The sequence below is a fragment of the Taudactylus pleione genome, unplaced genomic scaffold (assembly GCF_031769625.1).
Source record: "Taudactylus pleione unplaced genomic scaffold, aTauple2 ptg000296l, whole genome shotgun sequence".
NCBI classification, from domain to species: Eukaryota; Metazoa; Chordata; class Amphibia; order Anura; family Myobatrachidae; genus Taudactylus; species Taudactylus pleione.
The window spans coordinates 16,794,609-16,815,280 of NW_028284698.1; the positions used below are offsets into that span (position 1 = coordinate 16,794,609).

The following is a 20,672-nucleotide window of genomic DNA, read 5'->3' on the forward strand; positions in this document are numbered from 1 at the left end:
TATGAGAATTTTTATATATAAATACCTTTGCATGTTTGGAACATGCTGCACCATATATATATTTTTTCTTCTCTTTTGGGTAAAAATGTTGCGGAGATTCATTTGTTGGATCATATCTGGAAAAGAAGAGAACACTGGTGTGGTCACTGCAGATAAATACAACAAACTCGGAGTAAGAAAAAGTGGACTTCTACCGTACATGTGAATTTGACTTTTCAGCAGTTTGGGCAATGCTTGGGCCAGGCAGCAGTTGGGGTAGAGCTGGGGGTTGAGGCAGGGAGCAGTTGGGGTAGATGGGATAAGGGCAGGCTTTACTGTGGGGCAGTACTAGGATAAGGGAGTAGGGCAGAAGGGATAAGGGCAGGCAGCAGTTGGGACAGTTCTGGGAGAAAGAGGGTCAGGCAGTACTGGAGGTAGGGAGGGGTAAGGGAGATTAGCAGATTTCTTATTTAGCAGCTTCTTCCACCTCCTGTTTTGCAGCACTGCCAGCTCACTACACACACAATTTTCTCCCCCGTTTGCATAACCATTTGCATGAGGATTGTTAGCAGCAGCTTCTTCTTACCCCGTTAGCAGACGCCACCCCCACATAACTTACAAGAATACTCCTCCCTCAGCTCTGCGGTTGCTTGAGGTCCAGCCACACAAACTCCTCAGCTCTTTGTAGCTGTATATGCCTCTTTCTCCATGCCGCTGGAGCTGCCTTCTTCACTCCACTGGGTACAGCAGCGCAGCCTCTTCATCCTGAACAGTGAAGGCACCAGCGGGCGGCTGGCTCCTCCCCAAATTCTCGGGAGACATCAGAGGCGCCACGGGATTGGCCGCGGGACCCGGCAGAGATACAGAAGCCACGGGATTGGCCGCGGGACCCGGCAGAGATACAGAAGCCACGGGATTGGCTGCAGCAGAGCGCTTCCCCTGGGACCCATCTACTTTGTAATAGTGAGTCCCCAGTCCTCAATTTAGGGTAAAATACGCTCTATAGCGCGTATTTCCGACCATTGGTGTTGGAATGGCCTAGTCAAAGCCCAGATCTCAGTCTGTGGTCATTCTTGAAGATTGCTGTTCACAAGCGGAGACCATTCAACATGAAGGAGTTGGAACAGTTTTGCCTTGAGGAATGGGCAAAAATCACAGGGGTAAGATGTGGCAAGCTCATAGAAACTTATCCAAAGCGACTTGCAGCTGTAATTGCCGCAAAAGGTGGCTTGACAAAGTACTGACTTTAGGGGGGTGATTAGTTATGCACGCTGAAGTTTTCTGTTATGTTGTCCTAACTTGTTTGATTCACAATATAAACAAAACTCAACTTCACATTTGTAGGCATGTTCTGTGAATGATGCACACCTTCAAACAATCCATTTTAATTCCAGGTTGTGAGGCAAGAAAATATGAAAAATGCAAAGGGGGGTGAATACTTTTGCAAGGCACTGTATGTTTAAATGTATTATTTGTGATTTTATATTGCTTTTCTCTACATGGGATTTGCTAATAAATATTTTTCTACATTATGTCTTTGAACGAATTTGACTAGACTGCGCAGCCAATATATTATTTATACAGTAGTTGAATCATGCAAAGGGTGGAGCGGGATGTTCCAGATATATATATATATTCTAGGGGTGGGAACTGGGAAGCAGATTTTCTTTGCAGACATGCTCTACAGTCTACACCCTTGAGACTGGTCACTTCACCTGAAAGTCTTTCAGCATATTTTGGAAAAATTGGGTCTTTCAATGTCAACATACCTTTGATTTAGTCAGCTGTAGACTTCTCAAATATCTGCCATCTTTTTCATCTTCTATGTAATTTGAAAAAAATTGCTAATTAATATTTGAGGAATTCAGCTGTGCTGTATTTAGATAAAATGGGGAATGAGGGATAAAGTAAATTTGACCAACAAGCAAGATATTATATTTAAAGGTCTAACTGTTTGCATGATTTAACACTTTGTTCTGGGGATGTTCCTGGCTGAACAGGATGTATTGTGACTGTAATTATGCTTTCACATGACACTCATATCCAGGCATGTATATTACTTTTGTGGCCTGGAACACTTGCATTTCCAGGGGACAGTGGCAAGTGGGGAGTTTGACTGGGGCGGTGCATCTGTCAAACTTAACACAGATGTCCTAATGCGAGCTCAAGGAGGACAGACCCCTCCCGTGGAGCAGAAGGTGTGGATTTGTGTAGGTTTTGTATAAGTGAATGTTGGTGATATTATCCTGTGAAACATATGCTTATTCTCCTTTTTGTTGGTTAATATTTTTCTTTCACAAATGTTTTTTAATATTTTTATTTGTGTTATGTTGTTTTAAATATATATAAATATTTTTTTTTATAACTCATTAGGTACACAAAAATTCTAATGAAAGACATTGACATTCTGAATTCTGCTGGGAAAATGGACAAGATGCGCTTGTTAAATATACTGATGCAGTTACGCAAGTGTTGTAACCATCCATATCTATTTGATGGTGCTGAGCCAGGTCCTCCATATACCACTGACACTCATCTTGTCTACAACAGTGGTAAGATGGTGGCTTTGGATAAATTGCTTCCCAAACTGAAAGAACAAGGTGAATATCAAGTGTAATTTTATGTTGTCTGTCTATCATTCACATCCGTTCACATGGTAAGAAAAAAATTACTATATTTTCTTGCTTACAGGTAAATTTTGATACACAGGGTTTGATGTATCAAGCAGTGAAAAGAGTGGAGAAGTAGCCTATAACAACCAATCAGCATCAACTTATTTTATAAAATGTATTTGATAAATGCTTCCTCAAAGCTGATTGGTTGCTATGGGCAACTTCTTCACTGGTACTCTTCTCCGCTCTTTTCATTGCTTGATAAATCAACACTACAGAGAGAGGCAGATTCCGAGTTGCACACAAGTCTGCCGCATTGCATGCCTGGAAATAAATGCAGATTTTATTAATTACACAGATCTCTGCAATTGCGCCACCACTATCCATCTGCATATAGAAGTAGCCATTATTAGGGAATTGCACCAGCCTATCCGTCATTGTGGAATTGCACCATCCTATTCCTAGAGCAGTAATCTGTCTGAAATCAGACGGATTGCTGCGTACGATTACCTCGGAATAGCCTGCAATTCCACCTGCACGCTCACCTCACACCCTCAGATCGCTTAGCCTATGTGTGAATGCCTCGATGACACCCAGTTACGCCCATTCAGTTATAAGCAGTGTCGAATTTTACCTAGGGGCTGCGAGGGTGCAGCCCCGAGAAGCTGGTATAGTGTTATGCCCATGCCCAAGTCCCGATGCCTGTCATTCATTGTCCAGGCGAGGAAGCTCCCCTCAGGTAAGAGGGCAGGAGTCGCTGCTGGTTATATGTGAGAAGGGGCTAAGATGCGTACTGCACTAAATGGCTTGTAGATGCGCCCATTCTACTACAACACATTCACTCTTGTGCTAAAATTTATGAGATCTGTCTGCAAACCTTGAATCAGTCTAGTCTGACAGCCAGACTGGGCTAAATATTTGACCCAGTCTATTGCTGGGTTTTCTCAGTTTGCAGCATATGCTGTATGGTTGAGTACAGGTATATTTCCTTCTGCCTCCTCCGGGAATGATTACCAGGAAATGAACAGCTAGTGTTCTTTGGGGTATGTAGTATTTCCATCAAAGCAATCAGCCTGAGCTCAAAGCCTGTCTATGTCTGTGCAGGGCTTTGTGAAACTTTCCTCTTTTTAGAGTGGATTTTAAAGTGCGCATCTGTAGCTAGGCCTCAAACTCGTGCTGCTGAGGTCCACTGCTGGGAGGGGACAGACTTCAAATGTTCCTCTTAGGAGTAAGGTGAACAGATACAGTTTTTGGACTTTGAATATTTTTCATGCTTGGATGAGGTGGCAAGCTGGTGATAACTTAGTGTGGGCCATAAGGCAAGGACATTTGTTGTACAACTGACCTAGACCTGGTGAATGTTATAGTGTTAAGGTGGGTACACACTATAGCTATATATCTGAACGACCATCATCTGCATGCTGCAGCGGGTCGGGACGGACCGGGGGTGGGTAGGGGGTGTGGCCTAATCGCGGACCTCGTGGCCATACCGCTGGGGAGGGACGCTGTGTGCTCCTCAGCCCAGCGCACAGCCAATGGGGGGCGTGATCACCGTGATCGCTCCCCCCCCTTTGGTATAGGAGACTCTCCGGCTGCTGCTTCAGCAGTCTCGGACAGTCTCCCAATGCAGTCCAGCACACAGCAGTGTGTGCTGGGCTGCCGTGACCTAAGAGGGATGCGGAGCGGTGCCGGACCCGGGTAATTAGTACCCACTCACCTGCTCCCCCCTCCTCTTGGCGCACCTTTGTATGGGCGATTGGCTGATCACCCGTACACGCTTGCCGATGGACAGTTATGTCTGCAGACATATCTGTTCATCGGCTGTGCAACACAGCCAATGCGATATGTCTGTGAATGATGTCGTTCACAGACACATCGTCTGTATATACTGGCCTACTGGGGCACGATATATTTGCCGATCAATTGATCGACCAATATATCGGCCAGTGTGTACCCAGCATTCAGAGACATAACTATACTTTTTGGTGCCCTGTGCCAGAAAGAGCATTGGTGCCCCCTTCATTTTTCAAAGGGACATAATGCACCCACAAAAGGGGAATGGCATCATGGGGAAGGGCCAGGGAAGAGATAGGAGAGGCCAGGAGCTGCTGGGGATGAAATAAGAGGAAGCTACAAGCAAGAATGATAATAAACAGAAATTTTACAGGCCCAAACAGCGCCCCCTGACCTGTGGTACCCTGTGCGATGGCACCGGCCGCACTATCCTAGCTACGGCCCTGCTAGCAGTACAGACCTGAATGCAACTTAAGCCGCGTATCCACTAGTAGAAATGGAAACGAAAGCACGATTACGACATTGTAATCGTGCAGTCGTTTCCATGTCTAGTGATGTGCCTACACTGAACGTTCACTCATTCAGTCTAGGCACATCCATCATCCCCGCACATGCTGAACCTGACGGGATCGTCAGGTTGACCAGCATGTACGGGCGATGATAGATGTCGAAAACGACCAGCGGGCACGCACATCGCTGGTCGTTTCCGACCAAAACCTGCACGATGCATGCGCGATTTGCAAGCGATTGCACAATAACGACGTAGTTATCGTGCAATCGCTTGGTAAAATCGCTAAGTGGATACCCCCCAATAGGATGCGCCAGACTTATGTATGTAAATATCTTTTTTATGCATGATATATTTATCTATATGCTTTTGGCGCAAGTGTGTCCAAGGAAAAATGTTTTGAAAAACTTACAACATATATGTAAAAACCAAAATATGTGATTCAGATGCATTAAAAAGTTTCTACAACCATGTAGCATTTCTGTGCTGTGTGGTTAGGATGAAAGTGTTTGTAAGGATATTTTTCTTCTCTCACAGCCTGTAATATTATGCAGACTATGTGTTACTTGTTGATATGAAATACAATTTTTACGACTGTTAAATGTCAAGGTGTCCTGCTGATGAAAGCTATTTCCTGATGTGGTGTTAGAGAGAATGGGGGATAAAATGAACACACACTGTGTTTCAGACTAGATTTTAAGCAGTTAAAAATAGACTTCAAACAACGAACATAGCCCTCTCTCTGGTTGTGACCGTATTTTTATGTATGAATGATTCTTTACTGTCCAACGCTCTGAGATAAACAATAGTAATTATGTGACATTGCTGTTGGTATTATGGTGGTCTCAGTAACCAAACGCTCTGCAAGCAATTATTAAATAGCAGCCAAAACACATAAATCTGACACTTGTTTTTACCACTATACTCTTGTTTCATCATCCTGTAATAAATTAAGGGGTTATAGCGCTCTCAATCCTGTCTTGGAATTGTCCCTAGCTGCTCCACTGGTAGAGGTATCCCAACCTCTAAAAAATTGGTTAAATAAATGATTAATAATGGTGCGCTCTGGGGCAATTATGATATGTGGATAATGGGCCCGAAAAAATGAAGGAAAGAAAAGTAAAGAAAGGAAAATGTCCAGCTAATGTCTCATCATAAAGTCCCGACTTGAATCTGTAGGTAGGTTGTTCTTAGAATTAATTAGACAACTGAATAAATGGCGTGCGTTCCTAGTCCCTGACCGGGAATGTGTACAACAAAAAATCCTAGTGTCTCTTATGGAGTAGGATCTTTGAATAGTCTCAGAAAATATGTAGCTCTTAACGAGTTAATTTCGTAATGTCTGTAGGATGGATGTTCTTATATTGTGCTTGATGGTAACATACACCTCTTTATCCGCATTCCACCTCAAATATAATACATGGGCACAGTATCAGGGATCATGGTGAACACGATTGATGCAGGTAGGTAAGAAATGGATTGTACTTACCCAATATGTAGTATCGCTCCTACTGGTTCTCCTTGTCCCGGTGCTCCTGCAAATGCTTCTGAGGGTACTTGATATGTGGGGTATGCTGCTGCACACTAAGTGTTGTGGTACAAATTGTACTGCAGACTACAGTCTAATAAAACTTGATTTATTGATAGTATTCTATGACTCAAAAGAGTCTCTAAATGCACATCCTGTACACAGGAATCATGAACTCAAAGTCACTAAAGTATATGAAAAGTTCTCTAATAAAAAATCATGTGGGTAAGAGGCATGGCCCAACGCGTTTCATCCGATTTGCGGACTTTATCAAGGTACCCACCTTTCCCTTTATTGTCTTTATAAAGAGTGGGGAATTAGTCTGTCTGGGGCTCCGGTGTGCGCCCATACTTCCGGGTTGCGCACACTGGCGCGTCATAGCCAGTGATGGTATGCGGAGCTTCTAACGCTAGAGTGTGCATAGGATTCCCTATTTTCATTCTGCGCATGCGCCGTCTCCGGCGGCCATTTTGTCATAGCTTTAAGTAATGTCTTAGAGTACCGGCCTGCTCTTGATGTTATGCTGCTATCACTAGAGTCTGTGTTGGGTATCAGCCACCTCCGGCGGCCATTTTGTCTGTGATCGATTGTATTGCTGTAGTGTATCACAAGGTGGCCATTTTGTTGGTTATTAACAGACTAGCTCTTTTGGTGTTGCCTTACTTCAGCCATCTTTATGGTTGTTAGAAATTGGATTGATTAAGTGGTGCTGTACATACGGCAGCCATCTTGTTAGTTGGTAACATAACAATAAACTATAATGATACTCTTTAGAAATCAGTTACAATATTCCTAATCTGATCATCTTCGCTAATATTTGCATAAATAAATGAATAAAGAATAAACAAGGTTTCCCCTATCTTTTCTTATTAAGGGTATTGCAAACTCCTTTTAAATGTATGTTTATCATCTCACTACCTCTTATAGTAATATAATTTACTTAAAGACTACAATGTCACTTAATTTTGGGGCAATTGGTTGTTGAAACACCAACTATTATATTATTCAAGTATGTGAGTAGATAATTGAACATGGACGAATTAAGGGCGGAGTCTAGAGCAGCACCATGTATATCTCTATATGGGGCTCGAATTCCAGACTCGTCCTATACATATTAGTTGCTGATAATAGTGAGATTGTTAGACATGTTCTATGGGGTTGTATTTTTGGGATTCACACTATATAATGATGCAGAGGGCCTACATCTCCAAGTGGTTCCCTCTATAATTTGAACAACTGTACTTATGGGTCAATATTTAATCCTTCTGGGATAAGTGTCCGTAAATTGAAGATCCATCTACTTTCTATTTTATCAATTCTGGAATTGTGGTCACCACCTCTCCAATTTGGTGTGACTTGATCAATGGCTACAAATTTTAGTCCCCTAGGGTTCATGTGATGTTCTTTCTTAAAGTGTTCTGACACACTGTGTTGTTTGAACCCTTTCCTGATGTTGCGAGTGTGTTCTCCAATCCTAATCTTCAAACTTCTAGTGATGCGTCCCACATACTGTAAGTGACATGGACATTCAAGGATGTAAATAACATCTTTGCTGTTACAGCTTAGAGTATGTCTTATTTTATGCTCTTGTTTGGTTGTGTTGCTTACTATATTATTAATTGGAATAGTACTTTGATGTCCTTGATTTTTGCATGGTTGACAATATCCACAATAGTAGAAACCGCTCTTGGCGGTTGTACCATCTAATGTGGATTGTCTAGCGTATTTGTTAGTCTTTAAATGGTTCCTAACTAGTTTCTGTTTTAAATCAGGAGCCTTTCTATACACTACGTCAGGTATGTCTGGGAGAATAGCTGTCAGTTTGTCGTCCAGATGTAAGATGGACCAATGTTTTTTCAGTATGTTCTTGACTTTGGGGGCCGAGTTGCTGTAATTGGTAATGAAGTATACTTTGTTACTCTCAGTTTCGCTTTGTTTCTTTTCGTCTTTATACATTAATAGTTGCTCTCTGGATCTCTCTTTCACTTTTTCATAAGCTATCTCTACTTCTATTTCATCATATTGTTTTGCCTTAAACTGTTCTTTTAATCTTTGTCCTTGTACCTTATACTCCTTAATGTCTGTGCAATTCCTTCGAATGCGTGTAAATTGGCTCTGGGGGATACTCCGAATCCAACTTGGATGGTGATTACTCGCTGCCAGGATGTAACTATTCACATCTACTTTTTTATAGTGTGTTCTAGTCTTAATGCATGTATCTTCAATGTATATATCTAAGTCGAGGAATTCCACTCTCTCTTTATCGTACTTGGTGGTAAAGATTAGATTTTGATTGGTAAGATTTATATATTGTGTAAATTCTTTCAGTGATTCCTCATCCCCCTGCCATACAAACAACACATCATCAATGTATCGTTTCCAGTGGACCAAGTTTGCACCAAGCTCATGCGCACCCCATATGTTCCTGATCTCCCAAAGGCTCATGAACAGGTTTGCATAGCTTGGTGCATATTTGGTCCCCATTGCAGTGCCACGGCGTTGTAGATAGAATTCTTCCTCAAACCACATATAATTATGGGTGAGTATGAACTCAATGCCTTTCAAAATGAAGTCAATTTGCATACCATCAAGGTCTTGATCTTGTTCCAAGAAGTATCTAACACTCTCTAGGCCTTGTTTATGATCAATAACCGTATACAAGGAAGTAACGTCACTGGTGGCCAGCCATTATTCAGATTTCCATTCTATGTCCTGCAAGATGTTGAGGGTCTGAGTGGTATCCCTAAGGTATGATCTTTGTTCCTTTACATATTTTTGCAAGAAGTGGTCTATATATTGTGAGAGTGATGATGTTAGTGAATTTATCCCTGATGTGATCGGTCTACCTGGAGGGTTATTGCTGTTTTTGTGTATTTTATGCAAGTAGTAAAAAACAGGTATGACAGGTTGGTCATTCTTAATGAACTCAAATTCATGTTTGTCTAAAATCCCAGTGGACTTCCCTTCCTGTAGTGTCTTATCTAGTTCTTTCTTGAACTTGGATGTGGGGTCTCATTTTATTTTAAGGTATGTGTCTGTGTCGTTAAGGATATTATAAGCCTCTTTCAAGTAATCTTCCTTATTCAGTATCACAATCCCCCCCCCCTTTGTCTGCTGGTTTGATCACTATTGTGGTGTCCTTTTCTAGTTCCTGCAATGCATTCAACTCTTCTTTTGTTAAATTACTGTGTGTTCCTACTGTGTTGTTCTTCTTAAGTTTACGTATATCTTGCAAAACAGCTTTTTCGAATGTCTGCACGAAATTCCCTTTTAGATGACATGGATTGAATTTGGATTGAGGACTCAGATTCGGATGCTGGTATTTACTCGCTTGATAATTAGTGATGATGGCTGTATTTTGATCCATAAAATATTTCTTTATGGCTAATTTACGTGTAAATTTCTTGATATCTAAGTAGGTTTCAAAATTATCCAGCTGATTGCTAGGAGCAAACTTCAATCCTTTACTTAGTAGTGTGATCTGTGAGGGTGTCAGTGATTTCTTACTCAGTTTAAATATACCTGTTGGTAAAATCTCCTCTATTGGTCCTTGGTTTCTGTTCTGCTGTTTTTCCCCTCCCCTACATCCCCTTCTGTGTCTTCTAATTTCCTTTTGTTTGGTGTCATTATTTTTTGGTCCGTCATGTATTTGTTGGTCCCAAATTCTAAAAAATGGTCCGACCATCTTGTCGCTAGATTTATATAAAGACAATAAAGGGAAAGGTGGGCACCTTGATAAAGTCCGCAAATCGGATGAAACGCGTTGGACCACGCCCCTTACCCACATGATTTTTTATGAGAGAACTTTTCATATACTTTAGTGACTTTGAGTTCATGATTCCTGTGTACAGGATGTGTATTTAGAGACTCTTTTGAGTCATAGAATACTATCAATAAATCAAGTTTTATTAGACTGTAGTCGGCAGTACAATTTGTACCACAACACTTAGTGTGCAGCAGCATACCCCACATATCAAGTATCCTCAGAAGCATTTGCAGGAGCACCGGGACAAGGAGAACCAGCAGGAGCGATACCACATATTGGGTAAGTACAATCCATTTCTTACCTACCTGCATCAATCGTGTTCACCATGATCCCTGATACTGTTCCCATGTATTATATTTGAGGTGGAATGCGGATAAAGAGGTGTATGTTACCACCAAGCACAATATAAGAACATCCATCCTACAGACATTACGAAATTAACTCGTTAAGAGCTACATATTTTCTGAGACTATTCAAAGATCCTACTCCATAAGAGACACTAGGATTTTTTGTTGTACACATTCCCGGTCAGGGACTAGGAACGCACGCCATTTATTCAGTTGTCTAATTAATTCTAAGAACAACCTACCTACAGATTCAACTCGGGACTTTATGTTGAAACATTAGCTGGACATTTTCCTTTCTTTTCTTTCCTTCATTTTTTTGGGCCCATTATCCACATATCATAATTGCCCCAGAGCGCACCACTATTAATCATTTAGTTAACCATCATCCTGTAATACTTGTTTCTAATTCACTGAGGTGCGTATTGTAAAGTAATATTTCGTAGAATATATCGTCCCGATGCAGATCGAAACAATATATTGTACACATCGTATAGTCTGTACGCCCGATCCTTCGTTCCTCACATCGTCCCATCTGCTGTACTGCATGTCAGATGAGATGATGCAATGCATGACGCTGTGCAGTTACATGCAGCATGTAACGATATATCGTGCTGTCGTATGCCGGATCGTGCAGTGTGTATGGCACATGCAATGTATCGTTACATCACATCGCCGTGTTGCTGGGTCACACAGTATTAAGAATGCTTAAGTATGCACATTTCAATTTTCATTATTTTATTCCATATGTGGCAATACGTAAATAGTTCTAACCAATAAATATAAAAGACAATGGACATCTAGGCCCAAATATAATAGGCTCTGATTTTCTGGTCCTGGTGTGATTCTGGTGAGATAGCTCCTAGATTTAAAGTGGAAATTAGTTTTAAGACAAAACCAACCATATTTTTCCTTAAAACTAATTGCCACACAATCTAGTAGCCTTCTCAATGCAATCACACCTGGACCATCAAATCGGAGCCTACTACAGGACATTTGGAACCTAGGCCCTCATTCAGAGGCGGTCGGAGGATGCAAGCGGTCGCCTCTGTTTCGGTCGTTAGGCTGTGGGTTTACACCCACAGCTCTAACGACCGCTAGGGTGATGGTCGCGATGGTCATAGACCATCGTGACCATCGGGGCTTACGACGAGACCCTAAGGTAGGGTCTCACTTGTCGTAAGCCCCGGAGAGCTTCTGGCTCTGTCAGAGCCGGAAGCTCTCAACTGACATCACTAGTGCCCCCAAACGGCAGGCGTTCCCATGGGAACGCCTCCGTTTGGGCTGCCACCCCCCCAGCCCGCCTTCCAAACGGGGCGAGCTGTCAATCAACATCGACAGCTCGCCCCCTTTGGAAAGAGACCCGCTACGACCGGCGCTGTCGGTCGTACCGGGTCTCACGCATGCGCACGAAGGAGCAGGCTCCCTCGTGCGCTTGCGCACTGGACAAACATCGAGGCGGTCGTAGACCGTACGGCCGCCTCTGAATGAAGCCCCTAGTTTAGTATATGCAAATTCTATATATTGTACCAGATACAAATACAATCAGCGGCAAATGCCTAAGCTGGATAGTTTATGATGTCCCTGATGCTCTCCAGCCTGACTGATTATCTCTGATCAACACTCATTTTATTGGCAATCATATTATAATGATTTTATTGTAACTTTGTGGTGCTGATTCCGAATATGACATCGGTTTTGCTAGATTGGCTGTAATCGTTGAGATACACGGATGAGAAACAAGAAAAACACAATAGACAACTGTCAAATGGCTGTTGGTTGCGTGACCGATAACTTATATACGGAGGGGGAATATTCTAGAACGATTGCGGAGTGACCACCTAGAGCAGTGGTTCCCAAACGTGGTCCTCAAGGCTCCCCAACAGTTCAGGTTTTAGAAATATCCATAGTTGAGCACAGGTGGTTAAATCAAATTGACTGAGGTAAAAATTACAGTAAGTCACCTGTGCTCAACCATGGATATCTCTAAAACCTGAACTGTCTGGGAGCCTTGAGGACTGCTTTTGGGAACCTCTGACCTAGAGTATTCCCGTGTCTCACTTTCTAGGATGTTCTGAGATTCCCATATGCACTTGTTATGGCTAAGTTCTCTATTACTTGAGGGTATCTATTTTCTCAAGAACTGGAGCCAATTTTGAAAGAACTACTATCATGTTTTAATTCAGCAACCACAAAATACCCTAAATTTGTTCAAATATCCTTAGCAACTAAATAAAATGTTTTTTTTTGTTGGGCTGTGTTATGGGCCCACAAATGGGGAGCCATTAAGGTCCTGTAACACACATTTAAGCTCCAGCAGAAATATACGAGTGAGGGTCCTAGGTGTTTAATCATTCCAGTCAGTGTTATGAGAGATGATTTATTTGGTAATGTCTACAGTATAAGGGGCTGATTCTGAGTGGCATGCAAAAATGCTCGCAGCAGCTGCATCTATTGGTGGTCGCATGTCTGAGAGTTTACGCATGTGCCCAAATAGTGGGGAATTCAATTAACTTGCCCAACACGCGAGGGGGGTGAGTTGCCTTTGCGATGCCATTGGAACTTGCCCCCTCGCAGTGGGGACTCGCACAGCCCTATGGGTCTGCGAACAAAAGTCTACGAAACCAGCAGTACCCTAAGTGTGGCATATAGGTCTAAGATGCCCACTTTTAGTGTTCATGCACTCTGTAATACCGATTAGTGCATCCTTATACGCCCGTCTGATCATGGCCTCCTATGCCTGTGGCTTGCATTGATGTGCCCGCAACGCTCCCATAACATGCCCACTGAACGGACCATTTTTACATTAATTGTTAGCCACCTATCAGTCATCGCCCAGGAACATCCATTACTTTTCCACAACATTTCTGATATAATCTGTCCCGATCACACAGCACCTTAGTGCGTGCACTCTTTGTAACGCATTCGCACAGGAGTTTTACGAAATTTTTGGGCATTTGCAAATCACTAAACTATAGGAACATCGGCATTGCGAGCGGATTTGTGTGTGGCTCTAAAAAAGGCCCTGTGTGTTTTCCTTCCACCATTTTATTAATACGCCCTATTGGCTTGCCCAGAAACACCTTTTTTTATGAAAAGAAAATCTATTTAATGACATGCCATTCCAAAACACCAGCTTCACGGTTATTAATATGATTATAAAATCTCAACATAGTTCTTACATGTAAATCTGTTAAGATTTGTATTACACTAGTGTTTTTCAAGCCAGAACAAAATGGCTTCAGAAACTGCCACAGGTGACTCATAAGTGACTCATCAATGGCAAACCCTGTTTACCTCTCAAACATGAGCACTTGATAGTGTTACATTACTGCAGACAGCATATTCACAGCAGAAGTGCTCTGCTATAAAAGGGAAACAACATTAGCAGATGAAAGCTACATATACAGTATGCAAACAAAGATGTGCCAGCTTCTGATAGCAGCTTTTTTGAATGGGAATGGGCATAGTTCATAAGCTTTACTGGAACAGAAAATATATATTTTAATAACTAGTATTTGCAGTACAATATGTGCTATACTTAGCTGCAAGGGTCATTTACTAAGCCCTAATGTGGAATTCTTTTTACTTTCAAGTTGCTCATCTACTTTACATAAGGGTAGAAATGAACTTTTTGATCCGTGGATACACCTAACAATGCACATGGTGCAAAGACTAAAATGTCTGAAAGTCTATGATAATGCATTTATCTATTTCATTTTTTTTCTACTAATTTTTGCTCAATTTATCCTTATTTATAAGTAAAATTAATCATGAATGTGAGGGGACATTATATATCATATTTAATGCATTGAAGTGTGCCTAGATATAAGGTTTCCTGTACAAATACAACTGTAAGATGCAAAATATGTTCCTTTTAAAGTATAGGATGAGACCTGATAATACCAAAACATTTTGGGAAGAGAGGTCTGTACATCTTACTGCTAAATATATGTGAGCTATCAACTCACTGCAATTATAGGAGTGATTATATCAGCACATTCAGGACCCCTAGTGATTTAGAGACAAAGGTATTCATAGCATATATCATAATAAGGGGATGCTACCACTGACAATTAGACATATGGTACAAGCAGAAAAAGAAAGAAGCAACAGAATTGTCTTATTTAGTGCACCACATTAGATACATCTGTTTCTTTGCTTGTATCTTCCTGCATAGCTGGTGCACACTCTCTACTTTTGTTTTTAATCTCATTTAAATAGTCATATCCAACTAAGCATGTAGGTGCAAGACTGAGCAGGCACTCGACACCACCCTGACTCCCCAAAATGCCACAGACCCTGGAAATCTCGGTCAGATGATACTGTACAAATGTAGACGCATTCATTCACAAAAGAGTATTTATGTTGTAGTTTTGTTTTTAGTGGTTCTTAAATGATCATTGATCACAAGATCAATATATATAGCTATACTGTATATAACATGATTGTTTTATACAGTACACTAGATGGTGCTGTTGCTCAATGTTTAGTACACTTGTTTGCCTTCAATTGTGATGCTTTCACAGTGCCTCACAGAATGTTTCTTTGTGTAGAAAAAAAAGAAAAGCTATGAATTGTACACTTTTTATTACACCTTTAGATTACCTTTTTTGCATGCATTATACATTACAATGCTTGCTTTTTTAAAGGGTGTTAGGGTTGATAGAAAATTCTGATACTATTATATTTTGGAAAATAACAAATTATAGGTAAATAGCAGAATATGTTTATGTGATTACTCTTATGAACAAAAAACACATAGCATTTTTATAAATTTGTGTGCTGGATAAAAGTGTGTCAAATGATACAAGTAATCTGCCTGTTTTTCTTTGGCAGGTTCCAGGGTTCTGATTTTTAGTCAGATGACCCGGCTGCTCGACATCCTGGAAGATTACTGCATGTGGCGTGGATATGGATATTGTCGCCTAGATGGACAGACACCACATGAAGAAAGAGAGGTAAAATCAAATCCCTTTCATCTGCAGACACACAGAGCTGACTAAAAGGAATTTACAGTTCTGTATGTTTCCTACAGAGTACTTTGTAGGTTGTGATGCTGAATGGACTAGTTTATCAGCAACGATTGAGGTATTTCTGTTAAGATTTTAAAGTTACAGATACTTTGTCATCAAATCTTACAAATAAATAAAAAAACATATATGTAAAGTATGTTATAGTTTATTGTACATTAAATAAAAATTAAGTTCTATAAAAATAGATAGATTAAGTATGGATTTCTATCATAGATTGGTAAAATTTTTTTTGATACCCTGTCAATCTACAATTAAAATGACAGATATATCTATTTTTTTTATATATACCAACAGTTATTTCCATTTAAGCTGCTGTAAGCTTCCAGGGGAGGAGCCCTTTTGTCTGTCTAGACCTCTACAGCAGGGTTTCCCAACTGTAGAGCAGTGATTCCCAACCTGTGTCCTCAAGGCACACTAACAGTCCATGTTTTAAGGATAGCCATACTTGAGCACAGGTGACTTAATAAGTACCTCAGTTATTTTGATTTAACCATCTGTGTTTAATGGATATCACTAAAACCAGGACTGTTAGTGTGCTTTGAGGACCGAGGTTGGGAATCACTGCTCTACAGACTCGGGACTCCACTGGAGAAACTGACAGATGGGAGCAGCCTCAATAATGGCTGCCCTGCACTAGGCACTGCAAAGGAGAGGAGACTTTGGGTTCTTGGGGAATTTTATACACAGCTGAAATTCAGGCAATACAGACACTGCCAGCAGTCCAAGCTTTCCTCTGTAATGTGCTCTGCACTTACTTTGCATTCTTGTATTGTAGTTTTATTTTGCCCACTGACAAGAAGCATACCAGGTAGTAGTGGAAGATTAAAATGTTGCAGATTGCTTGTGTTTTGACAATGATTCTGCTAGATGGCATGAGGTAACACATAACCTACTGCAAGGTGATAATCTGAACAATAGGGGATGTTTTTTTTTTATTCAAATCCGTGTTTGATACAAAATTTAAACAGATACTTTTGAACCGCAAGTCAGTGAACACTCATGTTTGGTTGGACAGGTTCAAGATGAAATTGTTCAGCTTATGGAACAAGATGACTACATAGCATCCATGGATGTCAAGGATGCTTACTAGCATGTTTCAGTCTATGAAGGTCACTAGTGCCTTTTTGAGGATTGCGGGTTAGTTTCACCATATCCAATTCTTGACGGTTCTCCTAATGTCCAGAGGGATTATGATTATCCCTTATGTGAATGATCTCGTGATTAAGGCAGGGATTTTGCTTTGAGGGCATGGTCAACTGTTGGCTCATCCATTCTAGTTCCTATTCTAAGACTGTTTTAAATTAGTCTGTGTCAGCAGTGGGTGTTTCTTTCAGAGGAAAAAATCTTGTACAATGTCTGTTGGCTCTAAGCAGGACCTCTGCGCATTTCTGCATGAAAGTCCTGGGAAAGATGGTCCTCTCCTTCGAGTAGGTAAGTTTGCATGGACTTCCCATGCAAACTTTCCCAACTCATCTGAAAGTATTACAAGTGGTACCATCACTTGATCAGACTCTAAATCAGTTTGTCGCCAATTATGTGTCTGGTTGCGGAGGGATGACAACCTCAGTAGGGGACTGGGACAATTTGAAATGGGACAATTATACTGACTCACATGGCGTGCTCTTATTTTATTAGTGACTGAGAGCTACCTTATCACATGTACTTCTATGAGATTCTAGGTCTTCCTCTGTGGATGGCTGGCAGAGGATCGGACAATGCACCTGCAGACGAGAATATGAGCACCTTATGCCGCTCTGTCCACGGGCTAGTCCAGAGTGTATTTGGAATTCCGTAATAACTGGGATTTAATATTTATAATACGGGTATTTTGGGACCCAAAATCTGTCCAGGATCACACAATCCCGGTATTGGAATCCCTAATTCTAATTAAAGTTCTGCTATGTGATCGAAAACATGACTGTGTTTTCATTCAGTTCCAAACTTACAATAGAAATATGTATATGCTGTGCATGACAACAAATGACAAATGCAATGTGGGGATCTAGGATGAATTTAATGGTAAAACCTTGGTGCATAACGCAATGGTGTCAGTAAGATGAAAACTTTACCTATACCAGGAGTAGGCAACATATGGCACTTCTGTTGCTGTGAAACTACATATCTCAGCATCCCTGCCATAGTTTTGCTGTTAGGACATGCTAAAACCATGGCAGTGCATGCTGGGATGTGTAGTTCTACAATAGATGGAGTGCTTCATGTTACCTACCTCTGGCCTATACAAAGATTTAGGTTGCCAGGTGATGTAAGAAATTAAGTGTGCAGAAAATCGCCTTTTTCACAATATCCTAAGTGGTAGAAAGTGATCTTCATAGAGGGAACTTTCTTGAAGAAAAATACCCAATATTCAATTGGGCACAAGTTTTTTTTACCTCACTAAACCTCGTGCCCAATGGAATATTGGATATTTTTCTTCAAGAAAGTTCCCTCACGCCCAATTTTGTATTGCGCACTCCCGATACCCACAGTATCCAATTTTAAAAAAGTGGTTGCAGAGTTTTCTTCTCTGAAAACCCTGCGCCGTGTAAAATAAAATAAATGCCACTTACTTGCCCGGTGGTCTCTGCGGCTCCCGGTGGCCTCCCCTCCATCTTTTCACTGGGGAGGGGCCGCTAGGAGGCTCCATGGGCTGCAGAGAGAAGCAAGGACTGCTGGGAGATGTAGTTCTCCCAGCGCCCATTACAGGGATACACTTACACATGGGGAGGGGGCACACACACTGGGGGTCACACACACACTCATACTCACACACACTCATACACTTACAAACACTCACAAACACTCACACACTGATATACTCACTGCTGCTGCAGGACACCGTGTCCCGATGCTGGAGGAAGAAGGCAGCACTTTGGAAGGTGAGTAATTAATGACTAATTAAGCTAATTGGAAACTTCAAATTGCAGAATTAGTCTGCAGGGGGGGTGTCGCCATAGTCCCTGAGCAAGTCCCGTTGATTTTTTATTAAAATAAATGATTTTAGGAAAAATCAGACTTGCTCTGGAGGTGCTCAAAAAAAAAAACTCCCGGCGCTCAAAATAGAAGAAACCCCACTCCTAATTGAATAGCAACAATCCCGCACCTGCAGGAAAAACCTCGCAGGAGCAGAATTTTTGCTATTCTCACCCCCAATTGAATATGCCCCAATGTAAACATTGCTCAAATTGGATCATGCTATGACAGTCTCTAAAGCCACCTTCATATATAATTCTATTGAATTCTATATTACTGCACGCTTCATGTTTACAGATGTCTTCGCTCATCTAGCCTCAATACGCCATGCAGCGCAATATGCCTGGCGTGAGTGAGCTGCCAGGTCCCATGCTACTCTGCTAGCATCGGGCATTTTTTTTGCTGAAAGTCGCAATGTGATGCTACTAGGACGCACCAGGAGACTGTGTTGATTAATTTGATACGTGACACTTGTATATCTGTGTGCACCCGAGTTTGTATATGAAGCACAACGAAACTTGGAAGGAAAAAAGCTGCTGCCGTTACATTGTAGCACTTCATACTGTATACAGATTAAGTGACTGAGCGCCTGATTCAGAGCCGCTCATAAGCGGCCGCTCGTTCGCTCCGAGCGATGTTCGGAATGCGCATGCACCAACCAGTCAGTGTGGTCGGAAATCGAGCGCTCGCAAAATAGCGAGTGCCTGTTAATTTGAGTGACAGGATGAGGCTTTGTGGGTGGTAACAGAGGAAGGTGCTTGAAAACGGGGAGTGGAGATCCGAACGCAGGCGTGCCTAACGGTCAAAACAGGCGTTTTAAGGGTGTGCATAATTAACAAAGCAGCGTCATCGACCACGTCACTTGGTTGTCTCTTAGCCTGAACTGTTCGCATTATGATTGCGGTAGGAAAATCCTACCACAAGCACTGCGAGCAGTTCAGACGCCTTTCGATGTACTCGATTAATCTAATAAATAGCGGAGATGACGTAGGATGCGAGCGGCCAGGGGGCGTCTTTACAAAATAGCGAGCTCATGTTTCGTTCGCTCGCTCACACATAGAGGCGTCAACAGACCGCAAAGAGCAAGCGCTCAATTTAAATAGCCGGACCCTTTTTCTGAACGAGCGAGCGCAAATAGCGTCCGGCTCTGAATCAGGCCCTCAGTCGCACAAGATATACAAGTGTCCAATATCAAATTAATAAGCACAGTCTGTTGGTTAATCCTAGTTGCATCACATTGTGACTTAGATGCATTTTCGGCAAAAATGACCCCTAGCGCTAATGGAGCATACACACGGTCAGATGTGTCAGATAAACGATTGAATGATTTGACCAACGATTTGAACGATTTTGCAAATGATTTGAACGATTTGAACTACGAACGATTTTTGACTGCATTAAAGTGACTGAAATCGTCCAAAATTGACTGCATACACAACAGATGTCAGATATCGTTATCTGACCATCGGGAACGCGCATCGTTCATCGTTCAGACATGTCAGATATGTCAGATTTTCCTTTAGATATGAACGATTGAACGATTTTTTAAATCGTTGTCGTTCAGATCTGCGGAAAAATCTGACTGTGTGTATGCACCATTAGAGTCTCATGGGACCAGATGTGCCGAGAGGGGCTTTTTGGCATGACTGCAGCAAATATGTAAGGACACATCTGTATATCCATGTAAGTAGATTCTAATTTTTAAAAACTAATATACCTATACATTTTTCTTCCATTAACAGGAAGCCATAGAAAGATTTAATGCACCTAACAGCAGCAAATTCATCTTCATGCTGAGTACGCGCGCTGGAGGCCTAGGAATAAATTTGGCAACTGCTGATGTGGTGATTTTGTATGATTCAGACTGGAACCCTCAGGTCGATTTACAAGCAACGGTTAGAAATACATGTTTTTTTTTTAAATGTATTATGTATTTGTTAATATTTGTTTCCTTTTAACATATATCAACATGGTGTTTAATGGTAGGCCTTTTCTGAGCAATTTTTTGATCTGGATATAAAAGTAAATGTGACTAAATTACTGGTTAGTGTTATGACTACTGTAATAGCATTTTCTAGAATGAGTGCCAGACTTGGATTATGAGAAATAAAGTGTCAGTCGTCTATATTGGTGGC

The 20,672-nt window shown here is 41.5% G+C and overlaps 1 protein-coding gene across 1 annotated transcript in view; it reads left to right on the top strand.

Annotated features, from left to right (window-relative positions):
- SMARCA1 (SNF2 related chromatin remodeling ATPase 1) overlaps window positions 1-20,672 on the top strand; it is a 201,705-nt gene that overhangs the window by 70,044 nt on the left and 110,989 nt on the right. Inside the window, exons 11-13 of the mRNA XM_088482874.1 lie at window positions 2,353-2,579; window positions 15,371-15,492; window positions 20,280-20,432. Coding sequence (XP_088339000.1) covers window positions 2,353-2,579; window positions 15,371-15,492; window positions 20,280-20,432 — 502 coding nt within the window. The remainder of the gene's footprint in view (window positions 1-2,352; window positions 2,580-15,370; window positions 15,493-20,279; window positions 20,433-20,672) is intronic.